This window comes from Chaetodon trifascialis, chromosome 11 (assembly GCF_039877785.1).
Source record: "Chaetodon trifascialis isolate fChaTrf1 chromosome 11, fChaTrf1.hap1, whole genome shotgun sequence".
Classification (NCBI taxonomy): Eukaryota; Metazoa; Chordata; class Actinopteri; order Chaetodontiformes; family Chaetodontidae; genus Chaetodon; species Chaetodon trifascialis.
Genome location: NC_092066.1, coordinates 6053270 through 6075177, shown reverse-complemented (window position 1 = coordinate 6075177; position 21908 = coordinate 6053270). Strand labels below are relative to the sequence as shown.

Below are 21908 nucleotides of genomic sequence, written 5' to 3'. Positions count from 1 at the left end.
TTAATCTGTTTACAATTAACCAAACATACTGGTGATTCAGCGGCGCGGGCTGCGGGGAAAGAGCTGACCAAATGTTTTGATCGAGTTATAAAGCAACTGGTCACATCAAACAGAACCAATCTCCTTCTGGCCTTGACTGGATATAAAGCTTATAAAAGTTAACAAGTTGAAAACGGAGTGCTAATCAACACGATGGAAAACGCACACTCGGATAAATAGTTGAAGCTCTGGCTGCTGTTGGCGAGTTTAATCTAATCAAGGACGTCTGTTTCCATGCGCTTTATTGTTGTGAAGCTTTGTGCATCCTCACATGGATGAAAGAGATGGAAACCGTCAGAGCCAGACGAGGCTGAGCCAGCGACTGTAATGACTCCTACTTTCCCCTGCTTATCATGTGAGAGAATTACAATAACATTAGCAGCGCTAAGACCTGTCTTCACCGCCGCAGGCCGCAGGGGTAATTACTCATGAGACTTCGAGTGAAAAACTACAAATACGGAGAGACCACAAAATCTGGTCTAAGCCATATAAATATTTGGTATTTATAAGGTCTGAAAAGGTCAAACTTGCGGAAACTTGTAGGATTTTTCTGAGTAAAAAGACACACAAGCATTTTCATCCAGACGGGCAGCAAAGTGCGAAAGCATCTGCCTGTGCAGCAAACGCAGCTGGAAGCATTGTAAACACTGTATATGATGCTCAACACAAACAGGTAAATGCAGGCGGGATAAAATGTTTACGGCTCTACATCCGCCACTTACAGCATACTATCCAGTGAGGGCTGTTGAGTACTGGAAAAAGGATGTGGCTGAGTTTGGACATTCCCGTACTTAGGAAACCACATCTAACACGATCATGAGGGTGTGAGGAGACAGACGCAGCGGCAAAAGCTTTGAAAGATTGGCCTGTCAGCTGATTGTCAGATGTAACTGGGTTTAGCGTTCATCAAGAATCCACACGGGGACAGGTTAGGAGCATTTCTAAACCTTGTCCAAAGACGAGCCAGCGTGGCTAAATGCAAAAAGTGGTGTTTAATGTTATTGTGGGGTTGCTATATTTAGGCCACTCTGCACAGACAATGCAGCCTTCGGCTTGCAAATCCAGCGGAGGAGAACCACAGGTCTGATTTTTGATAGGTGAGTTAAAAAGGTTAATTTTAAGGCTTTAAGAAATAAGCATGATATTTTGTTGCAGCATGCAATATCATTTAAAAGTTGCCATAATGTTGACCCTCCCTTTCAGTCACTGAGCTGAGTCCTGTCACTTCCTGAAAAAGCCTCTGGGTTGCTCAACTGGAAGAAAAACTCATGGTCAGTTCAACAAAATCCACAGTCGCACACTGGATTTCATGCTGCTGCATGATCGTCAGGAGAAAAGTGATTTGAAAGAGTTGCTTTTTGACAGATTCCTTCAGGGATTTATATTCTGGATCTCAGCAAGCTTTCGATATGAATCATAAAATAAACTAAACATGCTGTTAAAACGTAGATCAGCAGCATTATTAGGTGAAAGTGTTCGTTCATCTTCGTCTTACCTCTCAAAGCCAATTTGTCTTATGGATTTCTCCCACGTGGAACCTGCACGATAAAATAAAACCAGTTAGTGAATACTGACATGATTTGGCAAAGAAATGCACCTTAACACCTTTAAAAACACCTTTATATCATAGTCAAAACAAATGGTGTTACAGGTGGTCAAGCAGCTGTTGAGGGGATGATTTCCATGACTGTATCCAGACTATCTACAGCCAATAACTGCTGATTATTAATCACTATTACCATAATAAAAAGAATGAGGATCTAGTCCAAAGCCTCTGACAGATTCATTAATAAACCCTTAAAAAAACTACTTTCGTGAGAGCCAGCTGATATTTCATTTCATTTTCAAGTGAATTAAAATAATTCATCTTCCTCTGCTCACTGTTGAGATAACCTACATGTAAAAACAAGAGAACATTTCATGTGAGCTTTGTTTCCACAGCTTGGACTGGTTGAAGAGTTCCTGAACGTCACTCCAGTGCTCGGAGAGAGATTTCCAGGTATTCAACTGGCAGAGAAGAACTGCCAAAGTTTGACTGGCCTTTGTTCTACTGCCAGAGAAAGCATCAGCTTGTGACTTGAGGATCTCGACTCAATGACATATCAATATATCCGGCTGCTTCGTCGGCGTATTAGGAGACTAATTAGGTGCCGAACTTGCTGCAGTGCTGAAATATCTGATTTATGGAGGGCTGTGAGGAGAGTGACGATGTTAAACACAGGTCGGTGACAGCGCTCGACTCAGACGAGCGTAACTCAAAACAGACAGCAGACGAAGCACTTGTGTGCAGACTGCTCGTACTGTGTGAGAGCTTAAAAAGTGCTTTTTGCTGAAATTCTTGTTAAAAAAAAACATTGAATGAAATCTTCAATTCCAAAGTGGCTTCTAAAAGAAAGAAAGACAACTAAAAGCGATTCAATTTCTCTAAACTATAGCAGAATCAGAGCGTAAGAAATATTTTTCATAACCTGCTATCGAAGCGTTAAAAAGCACCATTGATCTTTTTGAAAAGCTTCATTTGCAAATGGAGGTTAATAGATAGACTGTAAAGTAGAAAATAAGTGTCAAACAAACAGACAATCTTAAGGGATTTCTCATAAATGAAACACACACCAAGTATTCAGTCAAGGAATGAGTCACACTAACAGGCACTTTGTCAGGAACAGGAAACTGAATCCCACTCAAGGTGAATAAAAAGGTAATGGACTGTGGCTGCAAAGCCTGGTCGTCCTTTATTACTCATCAGTGACAAACATAGCTGCAAAAATAGATTTATCATCACAGATGTGATGTGCGTTATGTGGCTGGTGTAGAGGAGAAGAGTGTGGAGGTCATCATCTGTGATGGGAGGAGCCCACATGATTAACCCCTGACATGACCTCTGACCTCCAACGCTTCAACCACAGTCCCCCTCCAACGGAGCTGTGTGAAAACATTAGAGGAGTCCGTCCACCTCCACATGTCCACTCCCATTTTAAGAGTCAAAGAGGACAGACGGTGCGATAACTGACCAAACTGTGCTGTAACGTATCACATGTGAAGGCTAAACAGTCAAAACAACACAGTGTACAGCACGGTGGAGCTAGGTGACTTCCAATTTTTACTGCATACTGAGCTCACTGCGAATCAACACCCAACTCAGCATCGATAACAGCATTGATCTGCGTTAAGCAGACCCCACTACATGGTTGGGTCACACTAATAAATCAAACCACAGGCACTGAACAATATCAGATAAACAAATAAACACGACCTGATGGCGGCTGGTAAGGAAAGTTGGACATTTAGCTAGCAACGTAAAGATGCTACATGGACTCATTTCTGAGTCTGCTGGACGTTTCAGTTAACTGTGAATATGTTAGGTATTGTTTAAGCCAATGCCATACCACGGTGCGTTTCTCAGAGTTTGCTTTGTTAATTTTCTGCCCCCTGGTGGCCGAAAACAACATAATGCAGCTTTAATTTGGAGGACATTTGATTTTAGGGGCATAAGCAAAAAGTAAAACTGAACACAGAGCATCACTGTCAGTAAATGTAACACCAACCAACCGGCGGTAGATTATATTAACACTTAAAGCCAAAGAAGCGTAAGTGACACAGTGACGGACATGCCAGAGACTGGCAGAGGAGGAGATAAGGTCCACTGATGTTGCTGTAATCCTGAATAATCACCCACAGAGGTTGCTGAAGGTCATAGATTACTTAATGGCCCATTTAATTCTTCAAATAGAAACTCTTCACTGTGAAATGTCAGCCCAGTGACTACAGGCAAAACAAAACCTGCTTCAGTCTTTCCCAAGTCCAAACATCTGCAACACCTAACTGCACCCAGCCCAAACTGAGCTTACAGGTGTGAGAGGAAACCCATCCTGTGCGTGATATCAGACATGAGGAATGCCAGAGGTAAAGTCGGGCCAGTCTGATCCATAGGATGAGGAGAGGAATAACATTAACTCTGTCTCAGCTCAGCATGGAGACTTCTGGAATAGAGTATGAGAGTTTCTGCCCGTCGAGGCGAGGCCGCTTTCCACCCCAGCTGAGCACCAAAAATACCTGTCCTCAGACTTTATGTGAACATCATAAAACACCCTTTGTACTTGCTGGGCTGTTAACCTCCCAGCACAGCATTTCTTTGCACTCTCTCTCTTCTATCTCGGGGGCCTAATGCCAGTTACCCTTTTCCTCAGAGAGCGGCGATACGCAGCGTCAACATTTCAGCACGTCATAACTATAATCGGACGATCGGTAAGCGGAGGGAGAATTCAGTAAATGTCTCACATTTGGAGAACCGAGGGCAGTGAAGGTCAACAATGCTGTCTTAATGGAGACTATCCCGGAGGAAATGGTCACAAAACAGCCATTCAACAGGCCGTTTGCTCCTTATGAGCTGGTGAAATGTCCACTGCCGTCAAATCAAACTTGCAAATCCTTCTTTTATGGTTTGTTTTAATCTACTTAGCTGCCAGATGGGTGGGTGCTGCCACTAAATACAATAAGTGCCAAAAAGTTCACACAATCACAGGAAAGTATTCTGAAAGTCAGCGTTGTGTATTTATTTGTCACTATTAAGTTGACATTATCTGAGGAGAAGGGAGCTCCACCCATCTGGTTAATGATGGTTAATCCAAACACTTCGGACTGTTTGTGATGTAAATGCAGTTCCCACCACGTCCAGTCAGCACACAGGAATGGCAGATGACTCCTAAGGAAGCCGGCTCATCTGGTGACCAGTCACTGACCTGCTCTAACAGCTGGAGGTGTTAGCTTTTTTGGAAGGTTTCCTCATTCATACTCAACTCAGTTTACTGCTCTAATGGTGTATTTGGCCACGGCGAACAGAGGAAATAATACGAAGCTATGTGAAGGGAGGATAACCGCCTGCCTCACCACAGCGGAGGACTCTTTGTTTATACTTGGCTGCAAAAAGGAAAAGGGTGTCATGGGGCTAAATGCCAAATGCAGAGACCTGAGATAAGGCATTTACTCGGCATGTAGGCGGCGGATCGAGAGGACAGAAAGTAATGTCTGACTTCCTGTTGCAAATATAGCCCAAAAATAAACAAAGGAATAGGATGACAATAATTCTGGAAGTGGAAGTCCAAACAATATATATGTAAATCCTCGTAGTGAGGCAAAATCTGAAGTTTTCCACTACATGTCTTTAAAATAGTATGCAGTATCTTAATGTGCTGTAGAAATAAATTATTTTGCAATGCAGTACTAATATTTTGTGATTTCTCAATATCATTCTTTTGTGTCTCTTAAGCTCCGTAAGTTTTTCATCATGAGTGTTATAATTCTCCACCCTGTGCCTCATTAATTGTGAAAATGACAGCCAGGATCCACCAGCTGTTCACTATGAAGTAATTCCTGAGTGGCCCAGTGCTCGTACAGGGGCTGTGCGGGTAAATGTTGCAGATAATGACTCAAGATGGTATTCATTCAAGTGTCAGTGGAGCTTTATAATATCTAGTCTGAAGCAAAACCCTGAACAGTTTGACTTAGAGATAAACACAGTCCACACTCAGCATGTCTACAACACCAGGCCAATGGTGACGGTATGTTTAACGTGGTTATACTGCATCGCCACAATAATTACAGTTCATCCTGAGGGGTGCACAAACGTTTGCATGCCAGTCCGTCCAATATTAGTTGAAATATTGCAGTCTGAACCAAAAATGTCAACCTCATGGTGGAGCCACAGGAGGAGCCAGGCGATCGTCAAAGTCAGTAGGTTTCATCCTCGGGGGACCATGAATGTCTGCGCAAACTGTGACTGGACTGACTGACCAGCATTGGCTTCCCTGGAGCCGCACTGCTAGTATGAGAATGTGACATTTTTAGGGCTGTCAGTTTAACGCGTTAATTAGATTAATTAATTACGCTGCAAATTAACGAGCTATAAAAATTAACGCAATTAATCATGAGTGGCAAGTCAATGCGCAAGCATTTTAAATTTGGCCCTTTGAGTGACCCGTAGGCTGCAGTGAGGTCGCATCCTACCTGCGCCACTAGTCAAAAGCAGGGCGACAACAGACATGGATGCGACACCGGAGAGCGAAGCAAGCGTACTTGGACCTTTGAACGGCAAGTTTACTTATAAAAAGAACAAAGACGGGACTATTAACAAGGACGCAGTGATTTGTACCTTGTGTAAAAAAGAATTTTCCTATCACCGTAGCAGCTCCAGCCTGAATTATCATTTAAACGCTAAACATGTAGTTGCTGCTAGTGCCACTAGTGCTACCGTGAGCTCACTCCGCCAACCCACACTTGCTGAGTTAGGAAAACGAATGAGCAAAGCCACGACAGAAAAACTGACAAACTCAATCGCAAAGTGGGTTGCTGCTGATTGCAGGCCGATTTCAATCGTGGAAGACGAGGGCCTAAAAGAGGCGTTTCAGATAGCGTCATCTGACTCTAATTTCCAGCTACCGTCGAGAACTACAGTGATGAAAAGAATTCACCAGCTGTAATGTGAATGTCAGTGAATTGTAATGTCCTAGAATTCAAATTCTTTATTTGGGGACCTTTAGCAGATATGAGATTAAAATGCGATTAATTAGATTAATTAATTACAAATCCTGTAATTAATTAGATTAATTTTTTTAATCGCCTGACAGCACTAGATATTTTGTGAAGAGTAAACAGTGTATTTGGGGGGGGACTACTTTTAGCGACAGAATAATACGCATTGGTAAAGCACATCTATAGAGAGTCTCTACAGCAGTAGGATGGTGTATGTGGGTTGACTCAAAATAACTCACAGTGTGTGTTCATGGTAATGAAGGAAGATGTCATCCAGGGTAAAAGCGCGACTCAATGATGTGTTTTTTAATAGTATTTGGACAACAATGGAGCTCCATGGCACAGAGGAGGAAAATATATTTAGAGTTTGGTAGCAGACGTTACGTATTGGCAGGATCAGTTCATTCTGGGTTTCGGTCTTTTCATGACTTGTTAATAAAAGGAAAAACACAAAATATCACCAGACTTGTCCATTAAAGCTTTTCTAATGAAATTCTACATGTTATGTGTTCTTATCTATCATGGTTTCGTTATCTTTTAACCACTCTGACCTCATCAGCTTCATTATCTTTGTAAATATCTGCTTATTCTGGATTTGATGCAGCAACATGTTTCAAACATGTTAAGACAGGAGCAACTAAAGACTGGGAAACATGTGGAATGCTCCAAAAACACCTGTTTGGATCATCGCACAGGTAAACAGGCTCATTGGTGACAGGTGATAGCATCATGATTGGGTATGAACGGGGCATCCTGGAAAGGCTCAGTTGTTCAAAAGAGAGGATGGAGCGAGGGTCATCATGTATTCTTTGTACAGATTATGTTACAAAGATTCACAAAAAATGTTATTTTTTTCACAATGTACAAGACTGTTGCAGTTAACTATTGCTTAATTAACCAGATCAATAGAGAGGTGAATAACACGAACAGAAATGCAGTAGCTGGATAAAGTTTATGGTCTCATCACATAAGGGTTTGATCTGCCAAAAACTGCAGCGCTCGAGACCTCGGTAATAAAGATCTCCTTGAGCGAATATTTAGTCTACCCTCTGTGAACGGCTCTGTGTTTCAGCCTGAGGCGATAAGGTCCGTTCTGCCTCCTGAGCAAAGTTGGCTGTGCTCTGACTTTGGAAAGTGACTTACCTCCATTAGAAAGAACAAGTCATTAGAACACAAGGTCAGGGTCTGTCCCGTCTAGACACATTCAAATTTTACAGTTTGATACAGAGTTTCATGAGAAGTCCAAGGCCAACGATTAACACCTTCCAACACTGACTCAGGAGCTGACAGTGTTTGCTTTACTGGCAACAAGAGCTTTTTTCTGTCGCCATATGGCATAAGGAAGCTAATTACATTGAGGAATGTGTGAGATTCATAAATCTTCACGATGTGACAGAACGCAATAAGAGTGAGGATATTTCTAGAAATTGTGAATCATTATTAGAGAGCATATTTCACCGAATCCTGCAAATGGAGCATGTCTTCACTTCGGTTTTCTGGATGGAAACTTTGCCTCAGGCTGTGAAAAAAAGAAACTACACCTTCTGCAGTGATATACAACTCTGCGACACTGCATCAATAGCTCAGGTCAGAGTTTGAGCACAAAACGGCCTGTGTGATGGATGGGACACACGTGTGCACACAGTCTGTCGTGAACATGAAGCCTGACCAATAGAGATCTCCCCGTTCTGGTTTCGCATGAGTGCTCGCAGTGAGTAAATTGTTCTAGAAAAACAGTCTTTGAGAAAGCCACTGAGTACTGTGTGGACCACCTGAAGATGTATGTACTCATGGCTCTTTGCAGGCCCAACCCACCCATTTTTCCCAGATTCTCCCATATTTTATCTTCTCTTCCGCTGCCCTCCTGTTAAAATGGTTTTGAACCTTTCTTTAAAAAAAGATTGTAACATTGACGGGAGGCATAATTCGATGTGTTGTCCCTCCAGTACAGCAGGTGGCACTATGCACAACATTAGCTTTACATCTACTGACGAGGAGCCATTCACTCAAACGTCACTCACCAATAAAACAAGAAGAAAGTCTGACTCAAAGTCACTGCAAGCATCTGACCAAATGGAAGGAGGCTTAACTGTACTCTTATTGATAAGTCCTCGTGTGCTTTCATTTATGCACAGTCATTTATGTCGTCATGTAATGTAGGAGCCAGTTTTAGCTGTAGTCACTTAACTTAGGCACTAATTAATCCACTCCATGTTGCTCTGATAGTGGTTGCCTCGTGGTGATTTTAGGACTCACTGTGTGTAAAGGTAGTGGCCAGGTATGACTTTGTGTTGTCTAATTTGCAAAAGAAAATATGTTTGAAAGAAAAGCTGAAACCGAACTGGCGTGAGAGGAGAGTGTTTGCACTCTTGATGGAGAGAGCTACAGCAGACGCTACTCAGAACAGTTTGTCAGGTAGTTAAGCTGCTGATGAGGTTTGTGCGTTTGATGAGCAGACTCAAAGCTGCAGGCGAGCGGCGGGGCGGAGGGGTGGGTGGAGATGAAGGCGCACTTTGATCCACGCGTGATGGCAAAGGTGAAGAAATACATCGAAGGCAAGTTTTTTCTTCCTGGAAAAAAACTCTAAATATGTCATTTTGATGAACAGAGGTGAGTTTCTAGGGGGTTAATCAATGCTTGGGGAAGATGCAAACCCCATCCAGTGTCAAAGTCTTTGCCCACCCACCATCCATCCCACCTACCTTTGTATGCATCTAACACTACTAGACTGGAACGTTGTTCCCAGTAAATAAAATCCAGGACACAGCTTTCCATTTCCTCTATATAAACCTAAGTGGCAGAACCATTCTGTAGTATATAAACATTTGTAGAGACAGAGTTGCAACTGACACAATTGAACCAATATTAAAACTGACTTTAAAGGGTTGACCATGGCATTATTAGCCTGTTAACATCAACATCTTGTACATCTCTCAAAGCTTTGCAGGCAGTCGGATTCTTGACCCGTGAGTCGCTTTGATTTTAAAGCTTGACCTTAAAGGCCGCAGTGTACTCACAGTTGAAGTCGGAGGAGATGGAATTGCCTGCCAGGAGGCTGTTGACGGTAATCTGATAGATGATGTGGAGCAGCAGGAAGGACATGCTGGTGAAGCAGAGGGACTTCAGCAGACGCCCTGTGTGGCCTGGAGGAGGAGAACAGCTACAGTGAGTTCACCAGCACCACTCAGTTTAAGGATTTCCATATGTTATTACTGCCGTTCACGCGCTGAAACACAGAAAAAGACTCTTCGCTGCTTATTTTTCCTAGACACAGAGAACTTTGTCTTACACAAGGGTGAAATTTTAATCCCTTTTGAGTTGTGCAACATTGAGAGGTGTCTGTGACGTCTCAATTCTCATTCACGTCTGAGGGCAGAGCAAAGAGAACGACAACTCATGTTCACGTGATCGGCTGTGAAGTCTGGAGCTGCTTTGAATGAATTAGTAAAAAAGGTGGAGGTGAGCAGGAGAGCACGCAAAGGGGATTTTTTTTGTGGATCACGACACACATCCTGGTTAAGAACTGGCAACGCTACCGTAGAGCAAAGCTTATTTCTGCTAGAAAGTCAAATAAACATGCTGGTGGACCACAAGACCTCTAATTCTGTCTAAGTCTCTGATTCATCGTGGAAGGAGCAAAACCAGCCTTTATACCCGATTTGATACTTTGGTTTCTGGCTTCGGTGGCTGTTCATGTTCTCAAGAAATGGCTTGGCTCTTTAATGTAGGTAAAGAATACAGCTGTCAGTGGACATTACTGATCCTGGCAGGGAAGGATGAGAGCAGTCTGAGGAGCTGCCACAGCTGTTCCACACATGGCTATTTTATAGTGCACCTACAGGTATTTGGGATAATTTCAGGAGTTGTTATGGTGATAATTCTCTACAGTAGGATTTCTCGGACCTCTCTTATTGTGAAAATGAAAATGTTCACGCTCAGGGAAGAACAAGCTTGTTGGGACTCTTCTTGGAGAAGGAAGCGACAGGAGCTCTCTGGATGATTGAACTGTCCCACATATCTGCAGTTTGGTCCACTGGTTGCGCACAGGGCAACATCTCCATCTCATTATATTTACTGCATCCTAGTGGGGGAACACATAACGGTTTTATTACAGCGTATGGCACAATATCCTGGCGAAGGTGAAATGCTACTGCTGGGCCTCAGGCGATCGAGGGCTAACCTTATCGAATGTGTGCAACAACAGACCACAGCAGGCAAATTAAATGTTGAAGTGAAAACAATTTGTGTTAATTTCCCATTGCGATTCCCTGGGCTTTCACAAAGAGGGAAAAGAATGCTTGTAAATATGAGGTATGAGGACTGTTAGCGAGCTTCTGCGTCCAAATTGGTCCTAAGACTCGGGACAACTCAACCGCTTTGGCGCTGCCCCCCTTTTTCCTATTTGTAACAGAGCATTTTTGCTGTGTGACGGCCATCTGTCTTGGTTTCCTGACGCTCATCTTGATTTAGTATTTCACTGTGCTTCATTATTCAGTCTCAAAAGCCATCCCATGAGGACTTTTTAAAAGCTTCCAAGACAGAAGGCATTGTTCAGTTTTAACAGTTGCTGCTGTTTCGCTAATCAATCAGAGAATCGTATCCATTTGACAACATTAAGACCTGATTTAACCGCATGGTCTTGCCAAATCATTGCGTCCGAGAGGGCCAATGAAATATTTTCTACCTTAATGCAGTGATTTGTTTTTGTTTTGTTGTTTTGGGATTTAAAAAAAAAAGCCAACGTGGGATATGTGTTAAAGGACCAGTGTGTCAGAAAATACAATTCTTCATTTCAGGTGATCATACACTGATGACAATATACTTATGAGTATTATTCTCAATATCTGCCATATTCTGCCAATAGAGCCCCCTAAGACTTACGCACTGGTCCTTTAAAGGCAGACACCCTCTGTTACACCCTACAGCTGAAACATAAACCTGATAAATCATCCGTGACATCAAATATTTACACAAATTCATGCAACAGTATTAAAAGAGTCCCAAAGGGAAATTGTCATGTCGGTGCCCATTCAGCAAGGCGTACAGTACAGCATCCACTGTAAAGGCTGCTACCCATACGAGAGCAGCAGTTTCTATTTTGTTCACCTCCTCTGAGACTTGAATGCCTTCGAGGGGACGTGGAGCCAAATACTGCGATTACAGCATTAGACAGTAAATCACAAACAACAACAACAAGTTGCATAAGATATTGTTTGTCTCTATTTAGGATTAGGCTTTTGTATACTGACATATCCTCGGGCACACCGCACTGTGGCTTTTTAAAGCAAATTACACCTAATGAATTATTCATGTGTAACATTTGGTTGAAATTAACTTTGCCCATTTAACTGCAGCATGTTCTTTAACATTCAACAGACAAAATGAAACGGACCATCAAAACAAAGCAGTGAAGTTCGCTCAATCCCTCTCCTAATTCCCTCCAAAACAATTCAAAATGCGTCTTTTCTGCACAATCTGATGTGAGTTTTTTGCGTTTGGTGTGTATTCAAGTTGCCCACAGGATGTTTTCATACATTAACTCAGTGAACAATTTAAATGTCACATAGCACAGCCAGGAGATGCCCGTCAAGCTGATATATATACATCATGATTATCTGCTTAACTCTATAATCACTGCATAGTTCATGTAGATATTACTTAAGTGCAGTAAGTGTAGTGCTTTTAATGCCAAATACATACAGTCTGAAATTAAATGGACAACCCATCATTTCCAGTCTGAATTCATTTCAGTAATGCTATCACAATCATCCTCAACCGCAATCAGCTGGCACCCAAAACTACATACTTTAGCCTTCAATAGTCAGTCAAATATATACCTAAAATATCCTGCAGTTATTAGAGAATCCAATGATTTCATAATCAGTCAGAAATAATCCTGTTACTGCTCACTGAAACCTCCTCATGCTGCGGCTCTTCCAGCCTGCAGCTCCCCTCCCTGATGACAGACAGGTGAGGCAGACAGATGGGACACGTTTACCGCGGCAGGTGTTACACAAGAGGAATATCTCATGCTATATGCGCCTGTGGCAATTTACACGCGCGATATTTCGTTCTTTTGTGTTCTGGCTTCTGTACATGATCACTATTATGTCTGCTTAAAGGCTACGTAAACATGAGCTGGTCAAAAATGTATCATGCCAACAGGTGACAAGCAGAGCTTCCTGGAAAAAAAAGAAAAGCACTAAAGCTTCCATAAAATCTTGTTTATTCATTTTCTAAAAGAAGGAGAATAAACAAGCTTAAGATTTGGAGCTTTTAAGAGGCTGCTCTGTCGTGAGTCGTTACTATTAGATCGCCAATTACTGCTTCAAATATTCTGACATTTCGAGGTTTTTTATTTCGAATTCTACTGCCAAAAAATAAACATGACCTAGCTCATGTATGCTAATAACTGCAAATTATTTTAATTCACACCACAGAATGTGAGAATGTAAGCTTAGTGAATAATGGGAGGAAACGTTGTTTACTGTAAACTGTTTATCGACGTTTAAGTTAATTTTGTTACCGCGTGCCTCCCTTCGCCTGCTGCCAGATCAGCCAAAGGTTATGTAGAGCAGGTGCTTTGTAGTAGTTTTATTTATTTATTTTTTTAATTTAAACTCCTGCTGGATCATTGTCTGTGCTGTGTTGTCTATGTGTTTTGTTCGTACTCCTTAAGTTAATAAAATCTCAATCTTAGAGGTAACAGAAAACGTTTTCATGGTGAAATCGCCTTCCAATGGGAAAATTACTGAGTTTATACTGTATTTGGAACAAAATCACTTTGCGGGTGATTTAACTGTTATGTGGAAAACAAAGTCTTGAATCACTTGAATTTGTCATTTCTTGTTGGTGTTAATGTGTCGTATCATATATTTGAGCACCACTACATAATGTCAATGAGGGGAACAAGGCTGCAGTCACAGATAAAACAGCAAAGCTTTCAAATTCCTAAAAAAAACAAACATGGAAATTGTGACCTAGCTGCCATATGTCGCGCCATGCTTGAAGTCAACAGCTATCAGACACGTGAACACTGAGCTTTACTCGATGATGTCTCTCTTTAACTATTGATGAGGGTGTAAGTGGTCCACTTTCTCCTCTCCTCTCCCTCCTTTACTTCCTGATTGTTATTTCAGCTGCAGACGAGCAGAGACAGCTCTCGGCCTGGATGGTGTTCGCGCCACCAATATGGGCGTATGTATTATTAAAGGCTGCATGTGGTCTCCGACAGAAACCCATATTATGTAAAGGCACGGCTGACGTTGGTGAGCGCAGTCCCACATTCATCGGCCGTAAGGAGAAGAGTCACCTCAGTCACTTCCCATAAACCTCGGCTGTGATTTATATTTCTCTGCTGCGTAGATGTCCATGTGGAAGCTACTTCACCATCCTTAGGGGTGGCTTTAATTTACCGAACTCTCTTTCGGAAATGAAACCATCTAAACACTCAGTGGAGCCTCAGGAGCAACTTTTTTACCCCCCTTCGTCATTATCAAAAACAGCCCTCATCCCGGTTTTCCTTCTTTCTTTGACTCTTTTGGGTTTCTTTTCTCAGCTGTACAGCTTGCGTGTTCAGTTTTCTTCTGTTTTAAGTTTTTTTTTTAAATCTTTCATATGAAAATTATCTGTGCAGATCTCAGCCTAAAATGCTAGTTTTCTTCAATTGGACATCAGATCTGGCCCCGATGGATCACGTCTTTCAATCTCAGATCTGGCCGGCCCTGGATCGTTTTTATTATTACAGATGGACGCGTGCCCGCGCTAACCGATATTACCTTTCATGGACTGAACTATGCGCCAAATCCATCCACATCTCAAGGAAATTCAAGTCCCCTGGAGAAGGGCTGGTTTGTATTACGGAGAACAATATTGCAATTCAAACTGGAGCCTTTTGGGAAACTGTCAAGATTCTCAAAGCCAAAGCCATCGAACGAGTGACGCTGATAGAGAGTTACGCAATAGATCTTACCCTGCATTGTTGTGCTCGTGGGCTCGGCGAAGAGCGGAATAAGCAGGAGGTAGATGAGGTAGACGAAGGACAGGGCATTGTACCTGAACAGGCAAGCTGCGGAGACAAAGACACAAACACAAATTGAACAGCAAATCCACCTTTTGATCATAATAAACAACAACAAAACTCCATTTAAACACCCACTCATTCATGAGTGCTTTTATTGCTTTTTGTGCATTACATAATGTTTAAGAGTAAATAAAGTGCAGAGGCTGGCAGTGGTAACAAGCTGCCCGGTCAGGAGTCGTCACTGAGATAAACTACACGCAGATTGGAGGGAAACATGTGGTGAAACTCGTTAAAATGTTCCTGGTGTAGAGAAACTGCTCGCGGTAATAAAAAGCCAGAACATTCCTGTAACCAAACTTTACACTCACAAGCCTCATTATCTGTTCATCTGGCCTGCATCACAAAACGAGCCGGAGCCTGATTCAGTCATTCAAGAAACTGATGTTTGTTTTGAAGAACAGTGATCATCTGATAGCGCCTGGGCGTTAAGACAAACGATGAACTGGCTGAGCAGCCGCAGATCAGCTCTGCCTCTCTGTGCTGTGTGGTGCCTCGGAGGTTTGTATCAGAAGTGAGCGCTTCATTCTGCGTGAATCCCATGGCATGGCATGGACTGTGAGCATTACTGAAACTGGATCATTTTTATGGTTACAACTATACAAAACCGAATCTCTGCAGCGTCAAGCTCCAGATGCCCCTAAAATCCACGGCGCACCTCCGAGTTTTGAAAACAGGAAAACAGGTTTCGGTTGCCAAAACTATAAATGAAACACAGCCACGTGGAGTGCGAGGAGTGTGACATGTCGTGAAAAACATTCAATGTTTGGTTTTCTTAAATTTCATTTCAGTGTAAAAGATATAAAGGAAATCGAGTTAAACACACATGCTGATTCTTGTCTAAGTGAAATAAAAAAAACTCTTTTCTTTCCTTTGAGCTATGATTAGCTGATTAGCCAAATAATCTATTAGCAACTATTTTGATAATTGACATTTTCCAGAGGGAACATTTAACATATTAACCAAGGAAATAATGATCAGATTGATCGCTAATGAAAATAATCATTAGCTAACTCTACTTGACATTCAGTCAAGCTTGAATTCAATAAATTGTTTCAGTATTTAGTATTTATTTTGTGTCACACATGACTGGATTATGTAACTCCACACACTCACCTTTTCCCGAACACTCCTGCTATACACACACAGACACACACACACACAAACACACCCCATCAAGGCACGTGAAGGAAGTCTTTCGAGCTCATGATGAAAGTTAAAATGCTTAAGTGCAAACATGACTTCCAAAAACCATCAATTGATGTATTGATCCTTAACGCTCCTCATTTCCCTGAGTGAGACTGACCATCTGCCCCGATCAGGGCTTTTACCAGTTAAACAGCTCACATCACCTGCTGACTGAACATCAGTTAACGCATCCAAAATGAACCACTGTGGCGAACACTTAGCCATCTCACCACTGGAGCCTGTGCATGAAGCACAGTTTGAGTTTTTCTTTTTTCCTGTGCTTTTTATATCTGTAAAATCAGCTCAAACACTATTTCACATAACATTTACAGGTCACAGGTTTTCAGGTTTTCCTTGAGTGTGCACAATTTATTCCCACCGTTCATTTCTCTTAGGTCAAGAGGAAGTACACAGTAACCCTGCACAAAATGTGGACACACAGTCTGACCTCCCAAATTTCTCTCTGTGGTTAAATCAACAAGCACACAGTTTATAACCTGGTCAGCTGCGTGAGTTACCGTCTCAGTCGCAGAGATCGGCCCGTCTGGGCAGCTACTGGTCTTGAACTACTGAAAAATTACACTTAACTGCTGAAAATGGTGCTTTTATTTATCTTTGCACACTCAATGGACCTATTCATTGACATTTGACTTGGCTCTGGCTTCTCCCTTGCTGGAGCCCTACAGTAAGTGAACCTCCTTGTTTTCTCTGTGCTCAGATGCAGGCCGATGAAAACCGACAAAAGTTAATAAATGTCACAGGGGCTCTGCAACCACCAACATCTGTAGATTATCTGTGCGATTAAGTTTCAAATACGCCCAAACGCTTGACACGGCAGACAGTCCAGATACCGAGAGAGCGACGTAAAAAAAGCACCTTATCATTATTGATCATTATTTTTGTTTCCTTCTCAGATTTTTAAACAAGCAGGTCCAGCTTAAGCCTCAGAGGCGAATGAGACAGAAGTGACTCACAATCTTGAATTTTCGATCTCACATTCAACACCATTTCTCTCCCTACCCACTAAAGTTTATCTTCATGTGGCATTAAATTAGATCTAACTTGCCTATTTTGCCCAAGTCGACAGCGTGGAGCCTGCTGTCCCCATTATGCATCTGCTCGGAATTACAAATCTAAAGAAGTCATTGTGCATCTACACTGTGAGGAGATACAGATAATCTATCTGTATCTGCATGGCTCTGCTCCCGCTGCTAGCTTGCAGACACTTGACCGCAGTCTTCCTGACCATTTGCCTTCATTGTATGACTCACCATCTGAGGATTTTTACAAAGGGAATGAAAATAAACTGCCGCTGTTTTCAGACTTCAGATTACTGCAAAAATCCCCATTCACATCTGAATCAGGCTTTTGTCTCTCCCAGTACAAGATACTATTACAGCCGCACAAAGCAGAAACACAAGAGAAGCAAACCAGTCTCGAATGTGAAATCAAGGCCAAACTGACTTCAGAGTTTAAGCCCAAAAACATAAATGTCATGACTGAAGATAAGGCGGTGCGGTGCCTGGCCAGACCGAGCACCGGTAGATAACAGAGGAATCCCTCTGAAGAAAATAATAAAGAGCATACCACATGAAGTGTTTACCACCCTGTGCAGAGGTTTATTGTTTTCACTGGAGCATGAAACTTGAAACTAAGTGGTGATCAGATCCAGAATGACACCCAGGATGTAAGGTGTTTAAACCAAATACTGATTTTTATCATAAAAATGCTGCTTAATGGGTAAAAATAAGCCTTTTAGGTCACATAACACTTCTTATCAGAGCAGCTTGTTTCATTCAGGGCTCCAAATGAGGACTATTTTCATTATTGATCTAATGATTATTTACTTGTCTAATTGTTTGCTCTATAAAATATCCTAAAATATCTGATTGTTAGCTAGCTAACCATCACTGGCTTACTGGTTAGCTAATGACTGACTAGCTATCTATCAGCTAACAAATGCCACTTAATAGTTTAACAAAACTATGTAACCTTTGCTTTACAGCGACCACTGTGGCCACAAATGACAGTTAGAGTATAATGGTAAAAATATATATATATACTATCACCACAGTAATAGTAGCACAACAGAAACACAAGTGGGGAACAGTCATTAAGTGAACTGAAATTTGCTAACATTAACTGCGCTAGCTAACATTAGCAAAGCTACTAGTCATAGCAGAACAAATGAGGCTGTTTTGGCAATAAAACTGTGTTGAAATGAGCAAGAGGTTTTTTTGTTTTTGTTTTTTCTGCTGTTTATTAATTTAATTTTTCATTTGTAAGAGGAAGATTTTAGAAGTAAACATTAGCTAACAACATTTGACGTCAGTAGCTTCGATACATTAGCTTGCTAGCTTGTTGCCTAGCTAAGAAACATAGCCAAAAACAAAGACTCTGCTAGATACAGGGATTCATTTTAATGTTTTAGACATGGCTTAGCGCCACATACTTAGGCCATTTGTGTCACAGTAACCTCAAATTTGGAAAGAGTTTTTCTTTGTCAGACGTTTACTCGCAGCTGAGTTTTCTACAGCTCTCCTCTTCATGTAGCATCTCTCTTCTTCTACCCTGAATCTAACGCTGCTGTTGCTCTCCACTGAATGTGTTTTTGTTTACAGCCTTGCTTCACAGACTGAAGCAATGGAGCATTTTCTGATTCCTTTTTAGTCTAAAATTAAATTAAATTCAATATTCAATATGCCTTTATTCTGTGTATATCTGCAATATTGTGTGCCCAACATTTAACAGCATTTTTCTGTCAGTGGTAGAAATTCTGATTAAAATGGTTGTTTTTCTTTACACAACCTTTGTCTTTAACTAAACTAACTGCAACAGAACCAAATTTCTACCACATTTCCAGACGTAACTGTTCTGTTTCTGCTTAATGTGGTTTTGATTGAACGCTTTTTTCTCCCTGTGCGTGCAGGTATTAGAATAGGCAATACAAGTACAATTTCAGTGGGTGAGAAGCATTATTTTTACACAGCCATCTCTCTTCTGGAGCCTCATGGTGCCAACTGAGTCTGCCTACCCGCACCTCTGCTTGTTTCAGTGTTGTGCTTTATTCTGCTGCAACCTGCCCGACTAAACACAGCTGATCTGCTGCACCGTCTGTGCATTCACACCACAGGTTTGATATCAGATCAGACATTTGTTGCAAGTGCATGCTAATAATCATGTTCACACTCCAAACTCTGCCAGTAAACACATAAACAGCAACCTGTTTGATCAGCCAAACTGTAGCTGTGTGCAACTGTGTGTGTGTGTGTGTGTGTGTGTGTGTGTGTGTGTGTGTGTGTGTGTGTGTGTGTGTGTGTGTGTGTGTGTGTGTGTGTGTGTGTGAGGCTGTGTACACATGGGCCCGGCACCTCTGTGCTTTTCAATAGAGGTGCTGTCAGATGGCCAACAGGAAACAGAGAGTATGTAACGTCAGCAGACAAGTCTTTCAGGAGGACACGAGAAAAGCGACAGGGTGCACACATATTACACCACTGAACATACACAAACAGGGTAATGTAGGTGCTCGGAGTCAGATAACACGTGCTGTGCTGCAGTGTGTTTTCCTCTGTTCATTCAGCCCAGAGAGGCCGAAAATATTTATTTTCTTGTTCTATTTTGCCCCCAAAAATGCAGCAAAAATCTGAAGATGTGGAAAGAAAAGAAACCTAAAATGATCTTCCACTAGTGTTACAAATAATAAAGAAAAGCGAGCTGATGGGTTGATGGTTATTGGTTTTCATTCAGTTTTAATTACGATGAGATCTTTGACTGGCAAACAGAAATAACCGAGGAAAGTCAGCCGCCGCTCAGGTGAGGCTGATGACAGAAATACCTTCTCTCATCCCTAACGCCGTCTGGTCCTGTATACCTTCTCCTCTTTCCACTTTACATTTCCTTCATCCTGTTACTGTGTACAGCTGCACTGAATGACAAGTGCTCATTTGCACTTTGAAAAAACATAAAATATTAAAGGTATGTTTACGATAAAAGGGAAGGCAATTCTTCTCTCCCTCACAACCGCATTATTAATTCATACTGTTAAAACGACTTTCCACGAATTAATGGAGACAATGCGCGGCCTCACAATTGCTTTTGGAAATAAAGGGGGCGTCGGACTGTCAAGTGATGCATTATGGTGGTACTGAGTGGGTCTTATCTATATGAAGCGTGCTGTTAGCTTTAAAAGTACCTCTGCCCCATAAGTCTTACGCAGACACCACAGTGGAACCACAGTGGTAGTTAGACGCTAATCATTTTCACTTGTGGCCTACCACAGAATTAAAACACAAAGTAAACTGCCTTTAATAGAGTCTGCAGTGCATCCGAGGTGCGATCATACCTCGAGCTCCATAAAGCCTTAATCAGCATTTAAGTATGTAAAACTAGTCATATCTCAGCTCCAGAGATGAGACTTTTCCAGTCTGTTAAAAGCTGCTAAAAGTCCAAATAAGCTGCCAAGTTTGACGATGAGTCATCTTCTAAATCTGCATAGCAAAAGAGTGAATCAAACATTCACACAGCAACAGTAACTGCGACTGTGTGGAGCACTTTTCTGAACAAAGTTACAAATGCTGTAAACAAACCAAAAAACTTGATCGCTTACTATAATGTCCAACAACACAAGACGTGTAGCTCTGACACTGTCGAGGCAATATAAATGTTAATTAGCTGCATTGACACAACAGACATGTACTGAATGTCCATTCAGCAGCTACACAATCAATAGCACTGATGATTCATTGAGAAGCAATAAGCAACGCTCAGAAACCACACAAGAAACCACGGAAATTAATTTCTAATGACACACAGTTTAACAGCAATATATCAGTCAACCTGAGTAATGAGTAGTTGAGTGGAATAAATTAAAACAGCAAACTGGTTTGTGGTTTGACTATTTGTGCATTTCAAACATTGAAAAGAGGAACACATGCTCCTCATATTTGTCTGTTTTGTAACATTTCTGGACACAAAAACTGAGATATAAGATTGCTTTTAATGCACCCTGCTGTCGGCCTTTACTAAATCCAATAAAAGGTGGCAGCCAGGTGAAGAGTGCTGGTACACCACACTTCTGGTTTGTAATAATCTCTCTTATATCTGGTGTGCGACTCTGTGCAGGCTATTGCTTTTGTTTGGGCTCAGTTTTAGAGCGCAGAACTCAGCGGTGATGAGGACTGAACTGTGACCTCCAGCATCATGAGCTCAATCACAAATGATCACAAAAATCCACCACATTCTGACACAATCAGAAATTTGATTTCTGCTCATGAGATTCTGCTTAGTCGCATACTTCAAGCTTGTACCTCAGATTTTGAATTAATGTCACAGTGGAAAAAGTTGCTCATTTAGCCAAATAAAAACAGACTGTGTCACAATCTTTAATATAAGCTACAGCCCTCCTCAAACATTACATTTGAGTAATGAACTGATTTACAGGATAATGTTAATTAAACTATTAGTTAAGCTATCATCTGAACAATCACCAACCCCACCTGGCGCATACTGAAGTATAAACCAATTACGATGCGTAAAAAGTGGGGATTAAAGCAAAAACTCACCAGCTGCGAGACACAGAGGCAGCAGTAACCTGAAGACCAGCCCGCACACCACCTCAGAGGCCATGGCTCCGGCTAGCCCGTGTTGAATCCAGGTACAAGTAGCTGATGACTGTCTGTCTAAGGTTTCTCTTGCATCCCAAACTCCTGCGCTCTGTCAAATCCCAGCTGACATCAAACTGGTGCGCTCCTGCAAACGGCCACATCAGCTCTCCCCGATGACACCTGGTCTCCGGCGGATACTCCACAGTGAAAGACTGCGCACATACCAAGTTTCACCACAGCGGGCATGTCACCGGTAAGTAATGTCACCAAGAGAGTTTAGTTGCTCAGACGCATTAAAGTCATGTTGACGCTGCACGAGCTGAGTAACGGACTCAGGTGCGCGAGCAGCTGCGCTGGCACAGCGCGTTCAAATGCCGGAGAAAGGAGCCAACAAGTCTTCAAGTTCAATTAAACTCTTTCTTTTTACTTCAAAGCGACATTAAAGAGAAACGTTGAAAATATAAGAAGGT

At 41.9% G+C, this 21908-nt stretch overlaps 1 protein-coding gene across 1 annotated transcript in view; it reads right to left on the bottom strand.

Annotated features, from left to right (window-relative positions):
• The window catches only part of LOC139339088 (piezo-type mechanosensitive ion channel component 2), an 81489-nt gene extending 59958 nt beyond the window's left edge, over positions 1-21531 (bottom strand). The window contains exons 1-4 of the mRNA XM_070974543.1: positions 21397-21531; positions 14540-14635; positions 9585-9710; positions 1535-1577 (exon numbers count right to left, since the gene is read on the bottom strand). Of these exons, the coding sequence (XP_070830644.1) occupies positions 1535-1577; positions 9585-9710; positions 14540-14635; positions 21397-21460 (329 nt within the window). The 5' untranslated portion in view covers positions 21461-21531. The remainder of the gene's footprint in view (positions 1-1534; positions 1578-9584; positions 9711-14539; positions 14636-21396) is intronic.
• Between the last annotated feature and the right edge of the window lie 377 nt (positions 21532-21908).